The sequence below is a fragment of the Centropristis striata genome, chromosome 6 (genome assembly GCF_030273125.1).
Source record: "Centropristis striata isolate RG_2023a ecotype Rhode Island chromosome 6, C.striata_1.0, whole genome shotgun sequence".
NCBI lineage: Eukaryota > Metazoa > Chordata > Actinopteri > Perciformes > Serranidae > Centropristis > Centropristis striata.
Genome location: NC_081522.1, coordinates 270,765 through 291,924, shown reverse-complemented (window position 1 = coordinate 291,924; position 21,160 = coordinate 270,765). Strand labels below are relative to the sequence as shown.

At 40.5% G+C, this 21,160-nt stretch overlaps 1 protein-coding gene across 2 annotated transcripts in view; it reads right to left on the bottom strand.

Annotated features, from left to right (window-relative positions):
• Window positions 1-574: 574 nt before the first annotated feature.
• Window positions 575-21,160, bottom strand: part of kiaa1549la (KIAA1549-like a) — a 152,584-nt gene continuing 131,998 nt past the window's right edge. For both annotated transcript variants that reach the window (XM_059334464.1, XM_059334465.1), the window contains 8 exons: window positions 16,886-17,018; window positions 13,237-13,472; window positions 12,838-13,006; window positions 8,353-8,450; window positions 6,668-6,813; window positions 6,429-6,583; window positions 6,269-6,320; window positions 575-710 (listed from right to left, as the gene is read on the bottom strand). In XM_059334464.1, coding sequence (XP_059190447.1) covers window positions 6,291-6,320; window positions 6,429-6,583; window positions 6,668-6,813; window positions 8,353-8,450; window positions 12,838-13,006; window positions 13,237-13,472; window positions 16,886-17,018 — 967 coding nt within the window. In that variant the 3' untranslated portion in view covers window positions 575-710; window positions 6,269-6,290. The remainder of the gene's footprint in view (window positions 711-6,268; window positions 6,321-6,428; window positions 6,584-6,667; window positions 6,814-8,352; window positions 8,451-12,837; window positions 13,007-13,236; window positions 13,473-16,885; window positions 17,019-21,160) is intronic.

Sequence of the window (21,160 nt, the reverse complement as noted above, 5' to 3'; positions counted from 1 at the left end):
TCTCCTGGCTTTATGGTGGAATTTAGCTTCAAAGTCCAGGATGGCCCAGTCCAGTCCGGTCCGGTCCGGTTCAGAGGACGACTGGCCCCGGCTGGGGCGCTACGTCCTGATAACGCAGCGCTGGCTGGGGCGCTACGTCCTGGTAACGCAGCGCTGGCTGGGGCACTACGTCCTGGTAACGCAGCGCTGTGGGCCATCAGTTACTGTACGATGGTTGCTGGGCAGAGAACGAGCTGGAGGAGGCCTCTACTCTACTCACCCTGCTCATCACCACTGCAGGGGTCTGGTACACAGCACCACCTCACTCAGCTCAGCTCAGCTCAGCTCAGCAGTGGGAGGGGCCTCTAGCTGTACAATGGTGGTCACCACAGAGGAGGCAGTCTACATAGAAACAGTGACAAGGGGCCCAGAGGGACCAGTAGGGACCAGTAGGGGCCAGAGAGGCTGGGGGCTCAGGGAGCAGAGAGAATACAGAAAGAGAGAATTATGGCTGAACATTGGAGACCAGGAGGAGGGGCTTAGGGGCCACGAGGAGTTCTGGAGGAAGCTTTGAGCTGCAGATGAAGGGGAGCTGGGGGGCCGGGGGGGTCGGGGGGTTCACTGGGGATCAATAAGTCAGACAGGAGGAAGGAGGGCCGAAGGGAAGGAGGTGATAAAGTTCCAGAGAGTTTTCAGTGAGAGGGAAGTCCTCTGGCCATCCAAAGAGACACCTGCAGGAACAGAACACAGTGAACATACAATTGAAAAGCAGCCGATGTGTTTGTGTTTCCTTCCTTCGGTCCAAAGGCCTGGTGACATCACTGTAGACTCCGATTATTGTGCAATGATCCAATATAGTCAGTTAGTTTCATGAAATCCTATTTATCGAGACATTGGATGTTTTTAGGATGCCCGTATAGAAAAGAAACCTGCCAACTCAATTATCTATAATGTTAACGATCAATCGATTAATCGCTGCATGGATACATGGGCAAAATAAAAGATATATATATATACATGATAATGGAGGCTTTTATTTTGAAAGGTTGAAAAGAGACATCCTGTATATTGTAAAATAACTCAAGTGAGATTAAACTGTAAGATAACATGAAGGAGTTCAGTGTTTTAAGTTTTAGCCCCAGAAGAGGTATATACATATATATATATATATATATATACTCCTCCAAGAATCGCCACCTTATCGTGGTGGAGGGGTTTGTGTGCTCCAGTGATCCTGGGAGCTGTGTTGTCGGGAGCAATAGCTCCTGGTAGGGTCTCCCAAGGCAAAGTGGTCCCAGGGGAGGGGCCAGACTAAGAGCGATTCAAAAGACCTCTATGAAGCGGACCATGAGAGATCAGCGCACCTCGCCCGGCACGGGTAAACCGGGGCCCCCTGCTGGAGCCAGACCCGGGAGGGGAGCAAGCAGGCGAGCATCTGGTGGCCAGGCTTTTGTCCATGGGGCCCGGCCGGGCTCAGCCCGAAGAAGCTACATGGATCCGCCGACCTGTGGGCCCACCCCCCGCAGAGTAGGACATAGGGGTCGGGTGCAGTGTGAGTCGGGCAGCAGGCGAAGGTGGGTACCTGGTCGTGCTGACCCCCGGCTCCAGTGGCTAGCTCTGGGGACGTGGAACGTCACCTCGCTGGCGGGGAAGGAGCCCGAGCTTGTGCGGGAGGTGGAGCGTTACCAACTAGAAATAGTTGGGCTCACCTCCACGCATAGCGTGAGCTCTGGAACCAAACTCCTGGAGAGAGGCTGGACTCTCTCCTTTTCCGGAGTTGCCCAGGGTGAGAGGCGCCGGGCGGGTGTGGGGATACTCACAAGCCCCCGGCTGAGCGCCGCTTTGTTGGAGTTCTCCCCGAGGAATGAGAGGGTCGCCTCCTTGCGGCTGCAAGTCGCGAGGAGAAGGTCTCTGACTGTTGTCTGTGCCTATGCACCGAACAGCAGTTCGGAGTACCCGGCCTTCTTGGAGTCTCTGGGTGGTGTCCTGGACTTCAACGCTCACGTGGGCAACGATGATGGTACCTGGAGGAGGTGATTGGGAGGAACGGCCTGCCCGATCTGAACCCGAGTGGTGTTTTGTTATTGGACTTCTGTGCTAGTCACGGATTGTCCATAACAAACACCATGTTCGAACATTGAGTTGCTCATAAGTGTACCTGGTACCAGAGCACTCTAGGCCAAAGATCGATCGAAAGATCAGATCTGATCATGTTCTGGACACTCGGTTGAAGAGAGGAGCAGAGCTGTCAACTGATCACCTCCTGGTGGTGAGTTGGATCAGGTGGCGGGGGAGGATGCTGGACAGACCTGGCAAACCCAAACGTGTAGTGAGGGTGTGCTGGGAATGTCTAGCGGAGGCCCCTGTCTGCAGGGTCTTCAACTCACACCTCCGGAAGAATTTCTCCAACATCCCGGGTGAGGCTGGGGACATGGAGTCCGAATGGGCCATGTTCAAAGCCTCAATTGTTGATGCGGCTGGACACCAGCGGTGAGGGAGGTCGTCAAGCTGAAGAAGGAGGCCTTTGGGTCTTGGCTGGCCGAGGGGTCTCTGGAATCAGCAGACAGGTACCGTTCGGCCAGAAGGGCTGCAGCTGCAGCAGTCGCTGAAGCAAAAACTCGGGTATGGGAGGAATTTGGGGAGGCCATGGAGGAGGACTTTCGGTCGGCCTCAAAGAGGTTCTGGAAAACCGTCAGGCGACTGAGGAAGGGAAAGCAGGGCTTGGCCCAAGCTGTGTTCAGCGGGGGAGGAGACCTGCTGACCCGACCAGGGGATGTCGTCAGACGGTGGAAAGAACACTTTGAGGAACTCCTCAATCCAGCCAACACGTCCTCTGTAGAGGAGGCAGAGTCTGAAGACTCAGGGGAAGACTCACCAGTATCCCTGGCAGAGGTCGCCGAGGTAGTCAAAAAGCTACCCGGCGGCAAGGCGCCAGGGTTGGATGAGATTCGCCCTGAGATGCTGAAGGCTCTGGACACTGTTGGGCTGTCATGGTTGACACGCCTCTATGGTGTCGTGTGGAGGTCTGGGACAGTGCCAGTGGAGTGGCAGACCGGGGTGGTGGTTCCCATTTTTAAAAATACTCCTCAGCCTCCCCGGAAAAGTCTATTCCAGGGTGCTGGAAAGGAGGCTCCGGCCAATTGTCGAACCTCAGATTCAGGAGGAACAATGCGGCTTCCGTCCTGGCCGTAGAACAATGGACCAGCTCTTTACCCTTGTAAGACTTCTGGAGGGGTCATGGGAGTTTGCCCATCCAGTCTACATGTGTTTTGTGGACTTGGAGAAGGCCTACGACCGTGTCCCTCGGGGGGGTACTGCGGGAATATGGGGTACCGGGCTCGTTGCTACGAGCTATCCGGTCCCTATATAACCAAAGTGAGAGCTGTGTCCGCATACTTGGCACAACGTCAAACATGTTCCCAGTGGGTGTTGGCCTCCGCCAGGGTTGCCCCTTGTCTCCGATTCTGTTTGTGGTTTTCATGGACAGGATCTCTAGGAGCAGCCGGGGGGAGGAAGGGATTCGGTTTGGTGACCTAAGAATTGCATCTCTGCTTTTTGCAGATGATGTGGTTCTTTTGGCTTCATCAAGCCGGGACCTCCAGCACTCGTTGGGGCGGTTTGCAGCCGAGTGCGAAGCGGTTGGGATGAGAGTCAACACCTCCAAGTCTGAGGCCATGGTTCTCTGCCGGAAAACGGTGGACTGCCTCCTCTGGGTGGGGAGAGAGGTACTGCCTCAAGCAAAGGAGTTCAAGTATCTTGGGGTCTTGTTCACGAGTGAGGGTAGAACGGAGCATGAGATTGACAGGCGGTTTGGTGCGGCGTCAGCAGTGATGTGGGCGTTGTACCGGACCGTCGTGGTGAAGAAGGAGCTGAGCCTGAAGGCAAAGCTCTCGATTTACCGGTCCATCCACGTTCCAACCCTCACCTATGGTCATGAGCTTTGTGTAGTGACCGAAAGAACGAGATCGTGGATACAAGCGGCTGAAATGAGCTTCCTCCGTAGGGTGGCTGGGCTCAGCCTTAGAGATAGGGTGAGGAGCTCAGACATCCGGAGGGAGCTCGGAGTAGAGCCGCTGCTCCTTTGCGTCGAAAGGAGTCAGCTGAGGTGGTTTGGGCATCTGGTAAGGATCCTCCCGGGCGCCTCCCGTTAGAGGAGTTCCAGGTCCAACTGGTAGGAGGCCCCGGGGAAAACCCAGAACACGATGGAGGGATTATATCTCTCTCCTGGCCTGGGAACGCCTCGGGGTCCAGGAGGAGCTGGACGTTGTGGCTGGGGAGAGGGACGTCTGGAATGCCCTGCTTTGCCTGCTCCCCCCCCGGATATATATATATATATATATATATATATATATATATATATATATATATATATATATATATATATATATATATATTAATCTTCATATTTAAGTGTGTTTATAGAATTCCCCCAGTGTAGTTAAAGCAAACTATTATCTTAATCTGACGTCTGTGTATCTGTGTGCATGCATGTAAACACAGTCACAACTGGAAATATGTATTTAATATATATTTGGTTGATTTATGCCTTATCTTTCCATCTTTAATTGACTTGAAACCTTTATGTTCATTTTGCACTAAGGTTCTTAATTAAAAGAGAAATATTCAGCACTTTAAATGTGTCATGTATTAGTTCACACATAAGCTTACAGAAATAGGCTTTATTATGTGGCTATTTATTTCATAATACTCTTGAATTACTAGAAAACATATCTCCATGATGCCTAATTCATCTTTCGTCAACACTGAAATGAACTTCATGCTGTTGACCAACAGAAAGCGCTCTTCAAAGTGCTGACCTTGGACGGGATTATTACTGTAGCTTATTATCTTTTTTTATTCATCCTCCTCTGTTGGAATATAAAGTGTTTCACTAAAGAGCAATACTTTGCAAAATACTTAGTGTGAATGAACTGTGTGAACTTATTGTCCAGTAAAAAAACAATTATGAGTTTGCAAACTGACCATTAGCACGTTCGCTAGCTCTGGGAGCTTTATCGCCCCTCTTCAATTACTTTTTATAGTACGATACGGTGTGCCATGGTGAGCAAAACAAGCAAACGGAGCAGTTGGATGAAAACAGAGAGAGATGATGTCATACATCATCAGTCTCCTGGCCCCGCCTACTTCATGTGATCAGCTGAGTGATGCTAAGTGTTTCAGAAACAGGCCTGGAGGCATTTAATGCCCTTTGTGGGATGTGCTGTCAGTTATAATTGTATCATTTATGTTTATCATTTAGTATTTTTAGATATTCCTCAATTTCTGTAATTTCATCTAATTAAAAGGGTTCCACTGCATGAAAAAACACAGTTTATTACTTCATATCAACACATATGCTTCAGTAACTTCTGAACTGACTTCAATAAGTATCACTGCAGAGAAAACTGAGATCACCTTTTAACTTTCCTGTATAACCTTTAGACAATAAAAATAAAAACATCTAACTAAACAAACTAAACAAACATTTAAACAAAATTAATGTTTAAAGCCTGATTTAAGGAAAATTCAAAAGATTTGCATGGTTTTGATGGTTTTGATTTGTTATTTTATGTTATGTTGAAGGTCAAATTGACCCATTTCAAAGTAAAAAAAAAAAAAGTATTTTTTTGGGGATGAAAGTTATTCTGATTGGCTTAATAAGTGTAATCAATATATACAATGAAAATGGTTCATTTCACATATTTGCATGTTTATATTCCATAGATGAACAGAAGAGCTGACTCCTAATTTATCAACATCACTCCAAAAAAAGTAAAAATTAAAAAATGAGAAATTACATTTTCAATAACTCAATGTCATGTAAAACTAATGTAATTCATATGTAGGTCTTTCCAATGCACATAAAAAAAGTTTTAACGTTCATTTATTATCCTCATTGAACCTGATCTGTGAGAGGTAAAGCACTAAATATTGATTGAGATGGTCAGTAATGGAGTTAATCATGAAATATAACGTTTATAACTATAATAATATAACGATATATAAAGTTTATTGGGATTTTTTGGTTTCTGACACTTTTAGATAATTAAACATGCCCCCATGAACACTATTGAACATAACAGGTGAAGGACATTCAGTGGTAGTCACTAAAAGGAATCATGTGCATTTCTTTCCTCATTAGTTATTTTCAATGCTGATAATTATTAATGTCATTATTTTAATTTGAAAGGTTGTATCGATCAGTTCTCTGTTTCCCTGCCTGGTTTCTACAGACATGACAACATGACATGACAACATGACATAGACGGTATGAGACGCTATGACCTACCGAGCTACTGGCTGTGTCCACTTCAGCAGATGGTTTCAAGGTGACGGGAGTTCTGTGGGACAAGAGAAGAACGTCTTCAACCATAAATAAAATACTGCTTCAGGAAGCTTACAGCTTCTTCATGTGTTACATAACAGAGCAGCTGGACTGTCTGTCTCACCGGTGTGTCGCTCCACTGCCGCGGCAGGTCTTCTGGCTCCGGTGGGTAGGACATCCAGGACGGGCTGCGGTACGAGGACGGCGGGGACATGACGAAGTAGTCTGAGTAACCGGGACGGTTGGCCGATATAGCGTAGACGGCTGTGATTGGGTTTCCTGTGAGACGTGGAGAGGGATTTAGCCAATGACTGAACTGATCACAGCAGCTTTATACACTATTTATAACACCTCCTGTCCTACCTGAGTAGGTGGAGATGGACTGGTCCACCGTGACCGCGGGGAATGGCGTTCTGGACAGCGGCAGGTATGGGGCCCCGTTGAGCTGCTGGGCCTGCAGGTCTGAGGCCTCCGACACCCGGGGCTTCAGACTGACATCAGGGGTGGAACTATATATAGATATAGATATAATAATCAGACAACTAGTACATTAATCAGAAACCAGGTCATCTGCTACCAGAAAAATGCAGTTGAACTGTCATTTAAAGAGGAAGCACTGAAAGCAGTTAAACTAACAGTTGAAGAGTCAGGGCTGAAAGCATGTGAAGTGACACCTGATGAGTAAATGATAGTAGCTGACAGTCGATGTCTGAGTCCTTAAAGCAGCTGAAATGGAAATTAGTTATTAACCATTGAAAGCAGTTGAACTGTCATTTGAAATGTACGAGGTAAAAGCAGTTGAACCGTCACTTAGTACAATCAGCGTAGGTCTTTTACGTGCTGATTCCAGAATATTACAACATGATGCATTTAAATTTCCCGACTTTATGACCAATAAAAACAAATAAAGATTATTTTTTCCTGGTAATAAGGAAACAGCCTTCCATTTGCAAATCCAAACAACATTAGACTTTATTTTTATTTCTGGTCGAACTTTCAGGACATTTTTTGTGCTTGGACTGATGAGCTCAGCATCAGAAGGATGCTGTGTTCCAGAGCATGTTTTAATATAATTTAACATTGTTCCTGCTCTCAGTGCAGCAGAATCAACCTCTGAACATGTTACAGTACAGGAGGAGACCGATGATGTCATCGCCATGGCTCAGGAGCATAATACACGATGCACACTAATGCCTCCCCATGCATACTAAAGAGGAGTACTCTTCCTCCTTGAGGGCACAGAGGAGCTGACTTATTAACACACTTCTGTTGTTAGTGTTAAAGGAAGAATTATGGTCACATTACAGATAAAAAGTGTCTGTCACATAAAATACAGTTCTGTTTTATAAGTATGTATTACAGCAGTGGTGGAAGAAGTATTCAGATCCCTTACTTAAGTATAAGTCTAAATATATATATCTAAATATTCTAGATCTAAGATTTTTTTGCATTTTCCTGCAGAGTGCAAGTATGTCCCTGTCAGTGCATCACATATTTACTCTTTCAGTTTGTCCACTAGATGGCAGCATGTCCTCTGTGCACTCCTCAACAACTGAACAGTCAATCACTCTCTGCAGTGCTAAAGTGCCCAGCAACATGGAGCACACAGCAACACAGCAACATGGAGCACACAGCAACACAGCAACAGCATTTAAATGAAGAAGCTGCTCAGTTCAAGTGATGCAGACCAACATATACCAACACAGAGAGCAGGAGAGGCCTGGGTGGATGCTGAGGCCAGTAGGTTCATATGATGCCCATTAATATTCTGTAGCTTCTGTTTTCTCCGTGTGCTCTCTACCAATAAATTATATATTCATCTGATGCAGTGATTAGCCACACTGCTGCATTCTGATTGGCTGGGAAGTCAAACAGGAATGCTTTCAAAGGCCACATGTGAACATTTCCTCTGAATCACAGCAGCACGGTGGATGTTTGGCTACCTGCTGCAGCATTTACAATTACAGCATTTAGTCTATAGTGTGTCCTTTATAATAAGGTACATTTCTATAATAAATATAATAATAATATTTGTGTGAGTGTTGTACCGTCGTATTGAGGTTCCAGGTGGCGGTCCTGGTCTGGAGGGGATCAGTGGCGGGGGAGACCCGATGCCCATATCAGGAAGCTGGGTGAACCGGAAACCCTGCAGGGGCCACACACAATACATACACAACTTAATACACACACAATTTAATACACACACAACTTAATACACACATAACTAAATACACACATAACTTAATACACACACAACTTAATACACACATAACTTAATACACACACCTTAATACACACACAACTTAATACACACATAACTTAATACACATAACTTAATACACACATAACTTAATACACACACATAACTTAATACACACATACCTTAATACACACATAACTTAATACACACATAACTTAATACACACATACCTTAATGCACACATAACTTAATACACACATAACTTAATACACACATACCTTAATACACACATAACTTAATACACATAACTTAATACACACATAACTTAATACACATAACTTGATACACACATAACTTAATACACACATAACTTAATATACACATAACTTAATACACACATACCTTAATACACACATAACTTAATACACATAACTTAATACACACATAACTTAATACACATAACTTGATACACACATAACTTAATACACACATAACTTAACACACACACATAACTTAATACACACATAACTTAATACACACATAACTTAATACACACATACCTTAATACACACATAACTTAATACACATAACTTAATACACACATAACTTAATACACACATACCTTAATACACACATAACTTAATACACATAACTTAATACACACATACCTTAATACACACATAACTTAATACACACACATAACTTAATACACACATAACTTAATACACATAACTTAATACACACACATAACTTAATACACATAACTTAATACACACATAACTTAATACACATAACTTGATACACACATAACTTAATACACACATAACTTAATACACACATAACTTAATACACACATACCTTAATACACACATACCTTAATACACACATACCTTAATACACATAACTTAATACACACATAACTTAATACACACATACCTTAATACACACATAACTTAATACACATAACTTGATACACACATAACTTAATACACACATAACTTAATACACACATAACTTAATACACACACATAACTTAATACACACATAACTTAATACACACATACCTTAATACACACATAACTTAATACACACACAACTTAATACACACATACCTTAATATACACATACCTTAATACACACATAACTTAATACACACACAACTTAAAACACACACAACTTAATACACACATACCTTAATACACACATACCTTAATACACACATACCTTAATACACACATAACTTAATACACACATAACTTAATACACACATACCTTAATACACACATACCTTAAAACACACATAACTTAATACACACATAACTTAATACACACACAACTTAATACGTGTATTAAGTTATGTGTGTATTAAGTTATGTGTGTATTAAGGTATGTGTGTACACATACCTTAATACACACATAACTTAATACACACATAACTTAATACACACATACCTTAATACACACATACCTTAATACACACATAACTTAATACACACATACCTTCATACACACACATAACTTAATACACACGACTTAATACACACATGACTTAATACACACATAACTTAATACACACATATAACTTAATACACACACAACTTAATACACACATAACTTAATACACACTCAACTTAATACACATTAACTAAATACACACATAACTTAATACACACACAACTTAATACACATTAACTTAATACACACATAACTTAATACACACACAACTTAATACACGTTAACTTAATACACACATAACTTAATACACACATAACTTAATACACGCTTAATACACACATAACTTAATACACATTAACTTAATACACACATAACTTAATACACACACAACTTAATACACACATAACTTAATACACACACAACTTAATACACACATTTAACTTAATACACACATTTAACTTAATACACATTAACTAGTATATGGACTCAGAACACAAAGAAGAAGAGCGTGAGCCACAACAAACACACGTTGACAAATAAAGGGCAGGAAATGAGACAGCAGATAAATAGAGATTGAAGCTACATGAGGCTTGTTATTTGTTGGAGGGTGTTCAGTCCTCAGTCCCTTTAATGTTTGTAAAGCTTCTCTCTTACTCATCAGCTGTTGGCAATTCACAACACTGAAAGCACTGACAACAGTCTGTGTGTCCAGCCTCACTGTGAAGCCTGGGTGCATTCAAAAGGACTGTAGCACCCATCACCATCATTTAAGCATTTCCTGATAATGTAATAACGCCTGAAAATGTCATAAAACCCAATAATGTAATAACTTTACTAATAATGTAATAAAATATCCTGACTGATATTTGGTTATTATGTCACTTTCAATGTCAAACTGACATCTTACTCTATGTCAAGCGACATAGCTGTCATTTGACATACTGTCATACTGATAGTAAATTATGAGATTTACTTGTATAAAAAACAATTAAATTAAAGTGTCAGCATCAAAATGACAAAACATGATGATGACAACTGACATGGTTATTTTTCAAAATCCTTTTTGGGGTTTTTACAGAGTTTCTGAAGTTGTGTGTTGTTTCTAAGATTAAAGATTTAAATCCCGGTTTATTGATCTGCTGGTAATGTCAGTCACTTTTATATCGGATTTTCATTATACAGCCACTAGTTTTGGTTTTGACATGATAATTTATTTTATTACATTATTGGTAAAGTTATTACATTGTTGGGTTTTATTACATTATCAGGAAGTTATTATATTATAGGGTGCTTCAAGGACCCAATGAGTGACTTCTCAGACAGAGTTAGCCACTAGCTGGTTAACAGCTAATGTATGAAAGATCCAAGAGAGAAAAATACTTCCAATAGGACAATAAAAAAATATATATAATACAAAAATAAATCCTATAAGAACAAACATTCTCTCAAACTCTTATCTGTTGAATTCCTGTAGGATTTTTAGGATGATTGGCAATACTAGTACAGTATTTTATTGGAACCAACACAAATGAAAGAGATTTTCAATAGAGCTGTGGAAAACCTAGGGGAACCAAAACTTTAAGCTATAGAATTCATAGGAGGTTTTTTTAATTATTATGAACACAGATTTCCAAGAGGACTGAAGGAGCCAAAAGGTTTACCAACAGAATTAGAAGTATTTTTAGAAATGTATTGGAATCCACACAAGAATCTGACTGACTAGATACCACTATAAAAAAAATCTGTAAATTTCCAGAAACTTTCCATGGGAAGTTAAGATGAGGAATTTTGGAAATATTCCAAATTGGAAACTTTCCATGGGAATACTGGAAATGTATGGGATATAATGGGAATTAACTGGAAACTGGGAGAAATTTAACTATGTCAAAGCCAAACATAAATATAATATATTACGTAACATAAGCAGTGATCCATGCAAAATAATACAATTAAAAACATGACATTTCATCAGATTTATTTGTAAGTAGAACTTTACCACTATATAAATATTATTTTATTGAACAATAAATTCTTTCACTGAACAGTTGTTTAATATATTATTACTCATTACTCAAGATTATGCTAAAATATATTTTCCTCAACTATATTTAAGTTTCCTGTTAAGAGCCAACTTCAGGTTTGTAAATTCCCGGTTTATTCCTGTTTATTCCCATTAATTCCCATTAGTTAATTCATACTTTTTGCACTATACTGCACTGTGAACTCGTTTTTATATATTTATATTATTATGTATTTTTATATCTCTCTATAAAACACTTTCTGCTGCTACACGTATGTGCAATACAAATATTCTATTTTTTACAGTTTTATATTTTATATTTATACTTTATTTATGACATGCCAGAGTACAATCACTGAGCCAATGCAACAGACTTTCGTTCAATGTGCATATTTTGATGTATAACTGAATGACAATAAAGTCTGTCTAAGTCTAATTCCCATGGAAAGTTTCCAACTTTGAAAATTCCTGGAATTCTGCAACCCTCCAGGATCATCAATACGTTGGAATATTATATAAGTTCATTTCCAGTAGTTCAAGTCAAACAGCCCCAACAAGTACTGAGTCATGTAGATGACAAACATTGACATATTAAACAGACTTTCTAAAATTGGTCTTTTGTAATATTACATTTTTTTTGTGACACACTGAATGGTTTTCATTAACTGTAAGCCATAATCATTATAATTAGAAGAAATTAAATAAATTAAGACATGACATGTGTCATTCTGTGTGTGAATGGATCCATAAAATGTGTTATTTCTACTTTTTGAGTTGAATTACTGACATAAATAAACTTTCTCTGATATTCTAATTCATTAAGATGCACCAGTATATACCAGTAAAGGTAATGCTTACTGGTTTGGGCAGGCTACACTGGTGCATGTCCTCGTAGCCCAGACTCCTCTGCCGGCCTCCACAGGGATGGTTCATGGTCCCCGGAGCGCTGGTCACCCCGTCGCTGTAGTGGCTGGTGTGGGACGGGTTGTAGGCTCGGTGGGCGTGGTGGTGGTGGTGGTGGTGGCTGCTGGAGGAGAGGAGAGTTCACAACGAGAAGAAGTTAGTGGAGAGACACACACCTACTCTCTTTAGTTTCTCTCTGGTTCATAATGGAGCAGAGATAAATCTCCTCTGCTGAGAGAGAAACAGCTCGGGGTGAAGCTAACTGCACCAGGGGAGCTCTCTCTATTCTCTCCTACACAAACACTGTAAATAATTCATCATGTGCTAAGAAATCAAATAAAAATATAAATGTACTTAGTTGGAGGAGAAGGGGGGTCGTGGTCCGGGGGTGCCAGGCTGAAGGCGTTGCCTAGCAACATGTGCATCTGCGTGCGGACCTCATCAATGGACGGCTGGGAGCTGAGCGTGGAGGAGTCGGAGCCGCGGTGACCTTTGACCCCCAAGCTGCCGGTCCCGGTCGACCCGCCTCCGTAACCCAGAGAGCTCATCAGACGGTCCACGTTGGTCTCCTCAAACGGCTCCGCCTCAGCCTGCACACACACACACACACACACACACACACACACACACACACACACACACACACACACACACACACACACACACACAGTCAGCAGGGCAGGGGGCATTCAGCAAGAAGTTTTTTTAGGATATGCACATGGAAATAACAAGTTTCTGGCAAATCATTCAACATCCTGCAACCTTCTGGCTTCCTCAGAGAGAAATGCTCTGAATGTGTGATAAAATATAAAGATTTAGTTGTGGATGGAAGCTGAAACAGTCAGAGATTAAATATGATCAGCAGTAGAAGCCAGATGAAGTTCAGTCTGAACTAATGTTCTCATCTCTCTCCTCAGGTAGAATGAGTTCAGCTCCTCCTGACTGCAGCACGTCTCTGATATCTCTTATAATAACGTTATGTAACCCAGACGCCAGTTTATTAGACATAGTTTGAGCAGTATGATCATTATGGTGGATGTTTGTGGTTAAATATATTGTATTATCCTGACACTCTTCCTCATCAAGCTGCAATAACATATTTTTCTTATCATGAAGTTATTGTGACGATGTGATTGACTCTTGACAGAGAGAAGTGTTTATCTTCTCAAAACTTTATTCATCAATCTTTCTTTCTTTCAAAGTGATTATTATCATAGGTTAATTATTTAAAGGTTAAGTTTAATATTAATGTATGTGTAGTTTAATACTGTCTGTCTGTCTGTCTACTGATGCATTTAAATAAACAGGAGATTGTGTATGAAGACAAAATCATTTCAACTTTATGGTCAACAGTGTATAAATGGGCTGGTCAATAATATAAATAAATGAAAGTGTGAAGTGAAACAGTACGGAGCTGTACAGGATTCTGGATAACAAGACGCTGTTCTTATTAAATGATTCCACAGCCTGAACTCATTTCATAGCCTCACATACTGATAATAATTATTAATAATTATTAATACAATCAGAGAGTGAAGCAGATTTAGCCCCGAGCCAACACAAACACAGAGACACTGAGACATGTTGAACACAGCAGCAGTTATAAACCATGAAACAACAAACTGATAAACTGATAAACAGTCCCACTATATCAATACACACACACACACACACACACACACACACACTGTATTCTCCTGGTGTCGGCTCCAGCCGTTTGGTGCATCGAGGCTATTAGCTGCTATGAAGCTCCGTCTGAATCATGAACAGCTCTAATCATATTCAGTCATTGACATTCAGACGGAGCTGCTGTTACCGTGGAGCAGCAGGAAGATTCCTCTGACTCTCCAGCTGTAGCTTCTATAGTTACTGTGGAGCAGCAGGAACAGATCTGACTCTCCAGCTGTAGCTTCTATAGTTACTGTGGAGCAGCAGGAACAGATCTGACTCTCCAGCTGTAGCTTCTATAGTTACTGTGGAGCAGCAGGAACAGATCTGACTCTCCAGCTGTAGCTTCTATAGTTACTGTGGAGCAGCAGAGATTCCTCTGACTCTCCAGCTGTAGCTTCTATAGTTACTGTGGAGCAGCAGGAACAGATCTGACTCTCCAGCTGTAGCTTCTATAGTTACTGTGGAGCAGCAGGAACAGATCTGACTCTCCAGCTGTAGCTTCTATAGTTACTGTGGAGCAGCAGGAACAGATCTGACTCTCCAGCTGTAGCTTCTATAGTTACTGTGGAGCAGCAGAAGATTCCTCTGACTCTCCAGCTGTAGCTTCTATAGTTACTGTGGAGCAGCAGAAGATTCCTCTGACTCTCCAGCTGTAGCTTCTATAGTTACTGTGGAGCAGCAGAAGATTCCTCTGACTCTCCAGCTGTAGCTTCTATAGTTACTGTGGAGCAGCAGGAACAGATCTGACTCTCCAGCTGTAGCTTCTATAGTTACTGTGGAGCAGCAGGAAGATTCCTCTGACTCTCCAGCTGTAGCTTCTATAGTTACTGTGGAGCAGCAGGAACAGATCTGACTCTCCAGCTGTAGCTTCTATAGTTACTGTGGAGCAGCAGGAAGATTCCTCTGACTCTCCAGCTGTAGCTTCTATAGTTACTGTGGAGCAGCAGGAAGATTCCTCTGACTCTCCAGCTGTAGCTTCTATAGTTACTGTGGAGCAGCAGAAGATTCCTCTGACTCTCCAGCTGTAGCTTCTATAGTTACTGTGGAGCAGCAGGAAGATTCCTCTGACTCTCCAGCTGTAGCTTCTATAGTTACTGTGGAGCAGCAGGAACAGATCTGACTCTCCAGCTGTAGCTTCTATAGTTACTGTGGAGCAGCAGGAACAGATCTGACTCTCCAGCTGTAGCTTCTATAGTTACTGTGGAGCAGCAGGAAGATTCCTCTGACTCTCCAGCTGTAGCTTCTATAGTTACTGTGGAGCAGCAGGAACAGATCTGACTCTCCAGCTGTAGCTTCTATAGTTACTGTGGAGCAGCAGGAAGATTCCTCTGACTCTCCAGCTGTAGCTTCTATAGTTACTGTGGAGCAGCAGGAAGATTCCTCTGACTCTCCAGCTGTAGCTTCTATAGTTACTGTGGAGCAGCAGAAGATTCCTCTGACTCTCCAGCTGTAGCTTCTATAGTTACTGTGGAGCAGCAGGAAGATTCCTCTGACTCTCCAGCTGTAGCTTCTATAGTTACTGTGGAGCAGCAGGAACAGATCTGACTCTCCAGCTGTAGCTTCTATAGTTACTGTGGAGCAGCAGGAACAGATCTGACTCTCCAGCTGTAGCTTCTATAGTTACTGTGGAGCAGCAGGAACAGATCTGACTCTCCAGCTGTAGCTTCTATAGTTACCGTGGAGCAGCAGGAACAGATTCTCTCTCCATCCCTTCACATTTCATCTCCACCTTTCTGTCTGTTCTCCATCTTTGCTGTCGTTAGAATGAAGGAATCACCTTTTTCTATCATCTTTTTGTCATTCCCCCTTCCTGTCTCACTCCCCTGCCTTTATCTCTGTCGGCTGCAGGTTTATAAGGTTCATGGAGAGGTGATCTGTTAATCCTGAAGGTGTGAGCTAGCAGCGCTGCAGTCGCAGTAAAGGAGGGGAAGAAAGGATTAAAGTTAGAATGCTCTCAGGAGATTATTTTATAGGTTTGACAAAGTGGCAGAGCTTTACTTGGAGCTTTGTTGGCAGAAGGATCCATGCACGGTTTGTGTATGACTCACCGGGTCAGAGGTCAGAGGTCAGAGGTCAGCTGCTCTATTACACTTTGTTACAGGAACTTCAACATTCTTCAAAGCTCTGCATGCTTTCTGCCACAGGGTGTTTTTCTGAAAGTCTCCTTCAGTAAATCCCTCACATCCTCCTGTCTTTGCTTCCAATCACTAAAATGTTTCTCCTCTCCATCTGACCTGCTCTTCTCTTCTTCTCTGCTGCTGACCTCTTCTCTCCACTCACTGTTTAAAACACAATATGACCTCAGCAGGTCTGAGACTGGCCGGTGACTCACGTCGTAGCCGTTGTTCCTGATTCCTCTCCTGGATCGTTCTCTCAGCACCAGCAGGTCCATCTCCGTCTCCACGGGGCTGGGGCTGCTCAGGGACTGCCGGCTCCAGTAGGTGGGCTCCCGGGGGTGGGAGTACCTGCACAGGTGAGACAAATAACACAGCGTTTACATGCACAGGTCCAAATGTAGTGAAGTCAAAGTATAAAGTTACATAAAATAGAAATACTCAAGTAAAGTATGCATACCTAAAAACTGTATTTAAGTACAAACCACCACTGGTATAGACTAAAAAACAGTCTTTTCTGTTGTTATATAACAACTGTCACAACTTATTTATAATGATAATTACCTTCACAACATATGTCAAAAATGACCTGTTTTTATTTTTCACTGTTATTTGATACATATCTGAAGGTTTTCTTGTTATATCTTATGAACAAAGTTATGTCATCACCCTGGATTTTTTTAGAAAAAATAATGATGAAATAATGTTTTCATTAAGTCATTACTATATCTTACTGTGTTGAAAGAGAAACACATCTAACACATCTCATTAAAAGACATGGCTAATGCCACACTTTGAAAATAATCCACTACAGTAAAAGTCCTGCAGTCAAAACTTACTGAAGTAAAAGTACAAAAGTATCAGCATCAACATGTACTTAACGTATGAAAAGTAAAAGTACTTGTTATGGCCCCATCAGATTGTTTAATATATTCTAAATATGTCATTAGATTATTATTGTTATTATTGATGCAAATATGTAAGAAGTGTTTTAATTTTGTAAAGATAGGACTCATTTTAACTACTTAATATATTGGTATGAGTTTTAATTTAAAATAAGTATAATAACATAATTATGTTTTTTTATGTTAAATCTTGAACTGAAAAGTAAGTAAAGCTGTGAGCTAAATGTAGCGGAGAAAAAGTGCAATATTTGCCTTAAAACGAAGTAGAAGTTACATAAAACAGAAATACTAAAGTAAAGTACAAGTACCTCAAAATGATACTTAAGTACAGTACTTAGTTACATTCCACCACTGTCACAGCAGCATTTGTTCTCTAAAAAGAAACAAAACATAATCCTCTTCATGTCAAATGTATTGTTTTTGCAACAATTCTACATTTATACATATACATTTACATGTCCATGTATGTGTCTAGTGCAGACGTGTCCTCCTGATGCTCTACAGTAGATAAACATGATAACTGCCCTCTGCCTGGCCTTTAGTGAAGAGAACATGGTGCAGGTCTCTGCCCTTTTATTTATTTATTTATCTATTTATTTATTTATTTATTTATGCCCCAGGCCCTCAGACAGTCTGCTGCTGGATCTGCATGTAGATTATTATTTCCATTTAGACGACTGTGAACAATATTATTAATAAAGAAACACCTTAAACCTATAAAACACTGTCAACATCTGCTCTGTGAGCTAGAACACAACAGATCCAACATCTGGATAAAGATTTAAACATTTAACATCTGGATAAAGATTTAAACATTTAACATCTGGATAAAGATTTAAACATTTAACATCTGGATAAAGATTTAAACATTTAACATCTGGATAAAGATTTAAACATTTAACATCTGGATAATGATTTAAACATTCAACATCTGGATAAAGATTTAAACATTTAACTATTAAGTCTCACATCTGACACAATGATGAATGTGTATGTGATGTATTCAGAAAAAACATGTGTAACAGCAGTTGTCTAGTTGTTATAGTCATTTTAAGGGTAGTGGTCCAAAATAATGAAATATATTTCTTATTGCCAATAAAAGCCATAGAGAATACATACAGGTTATGCTGCACATGTCTGAGGTAGTGATCCAAAAAATAAAATAAAATAACATTGAAGTAATTGTTAAGGATGTTTAAAAAATGTTTTTAGTTGAGTTGTAGTTGGGTTTAGTTGGAATTTATTAATTATTATTGCTTGGGTCACTTTTCACCCACATTGTGCATAAGATAAGATAAGATAAGATAAGATAAGATATAAGATATGAGATATTTCTAAACCAGAAGAATATATATTAACATAAACCAGAAGAAATATAAAAAGATCAGAGGGTTACTAACATAGAATTATAATTGTATTTATGGTTAATATACGAGGAGTTCCTTCTGTCAGTTTTACCTGATAGAAAAAATGTTTTTAAATCAAGATTCTTTTTTAACCAAATTTGTCATTAAAAAACGTGAAAAAAGAAGCCAACTTATTAAAATGGACAGTGAGCAAAATCAGGGATTCATTTAGGTAAATTACATTTTTTAAACTTTAAAAGCCTGTTGCTGCTTCATGCTGAGTCGTGACTGTCTGACTGTGGATCCATAAGGTTTCTGTTGTTTCAGATTCAGAGGGCTAATAAATGCTTTTCTGTCCATGAAGAGTAAATATAAAGAGACGTAAAGGTTGAGTGTGTTTAACTAGTCAGTGACAGTGAGAAGATAAAGCAGACACTTATCTATATGAACTGTAAAATATTAATGTGTTCACCAAAAACCAGCTCTCACTCCTCACGTGTTGCTTAGCAACTACAGCTACAGCAGATCTAATTCTGAGTGGAAAAGTTGTTCAGCAGTTTAATAGTTTAGCTTAAATAATGATGGAATGAAATGGAACAAAACTAGAACATTTCATACGCTTCAATAATAAAACAGCTTTAATACTTTGGACTGTCAAACATTTCCACATTGCTGTCATAACATTTGCTGAGATTTTAGTTGATTCTTTTTATTTGTTTAACCATCTGCGGGGACATATTTAGAGAGATGAGGAGGTGCAGTTTGATAACACTCAGATTAACAACAAGTTCTCCAACATAAACGGCAGAAGAGGTCGTGTGTCAGTACGGCAAAGTACGGTCCGTAGGTACGCAGCGTAGTACTGGACGCCACAACAACACGCACCGTAGTACTGGACGCTACAACAACACGCACCGTTTGTTAAAGCTGGTGAAGTAGCAAGTAGTATGTGACGTCATGGTTGAAACTGTCGAAACTGCCGTAACTGTCGAAACTGTCGTAACTGTCGTAACTGTCGAAACCGTCGTAACTGTCGAAACCGTCGTAACTGTCGAAACTGTCGTAACTGTCGTAACTGTCGAAACTGTCGAAACTGTCGAAACTGTCGTAACTGTCGAAACTGTCGTAACTGTCGAAACCGTCGAAACTGTCGAAACTGATGTAACTATTGAGACTGTTGTGACTGTTGAGACTGTTGTAACTGTTGAAACTGTTGTAACTGTTGAAACTGATGAAATCGTTGAGACTGTTGTGACTGTTGAGACTGTTGAGACTGTTGTAACTGTTGAAACTGTTGAAACTGTTGTAACTGTTGAAACTGTTGAAACTGTTGTAACTGTTGTAACTGTTGAAACTGTTGAAACTGTTGTAACTGTTGTAACTGTTGAAACTGTTGAAACTGTTGAAACTGTTGAAACTGATGAAACTGTTGTAAATGTTGTAACTGTTGAAACTGATGAAACTGTTGAAACTGTTGAAACTGTTGAAACTGTTGAAACTGTTGTAACTGTTGAAACTGTTGAAACTGTTGAAACTGTTGTAACTGTTGTAACTGTTGAAACTGTTGTAACTTTTGTAACTGTTGAAACTGTTGAAACTGTTGTAACTGTTGTAACTGTTAAAACTGTTGTAACTTTTGTAACTGTTGAAACTGTTGAAACTGTTGAAACTGATGAAACTGTTGTAATTGTTGAAACTGATGAAACTGTTGAAACTGTTGTAACTGTTGTAACTGTTGAAACTGCTGAAACTGCTGAAACTGTTGTAACTGTTGTAACTGTTGAAACTGTTGAAACTGCTGAAACTGCTGAAACTGTTGTAACTGTTGAAACTGCTGAAACTGCTGAAACTGTTGTAACTGTTGTAACTGTTGAAACTGTTGAAACTGTTGAAACTGCTGAAACTGCTGTAACTGTTGAAACTGTTGTAACTGTTGAAACTGCTGAAACTGCTGAAACTGTTGTAACTGTTGTAACTGTTGAAACTGTTGAAACTGTTGAAACTGCTGAAACTGCTGTAACTGTTGAAACTGTTGTAACTGTTGAAACTGCTGAAACTGCTGAAACTGTTGTAACTGTTGTAACTGTTGAAACTGTTGAAACTGTTGTAACTGTTGTAACTGTTGTAACTGTTGAAACTGTTGTAACTGTTGTAACTGTTGAAAATGTTGAAACTGTTGTAATTGTTGAAACTGTTGTAACTGTTGTAACTGTTGAAACTGTTGTAACTGTTGTAACTGTTG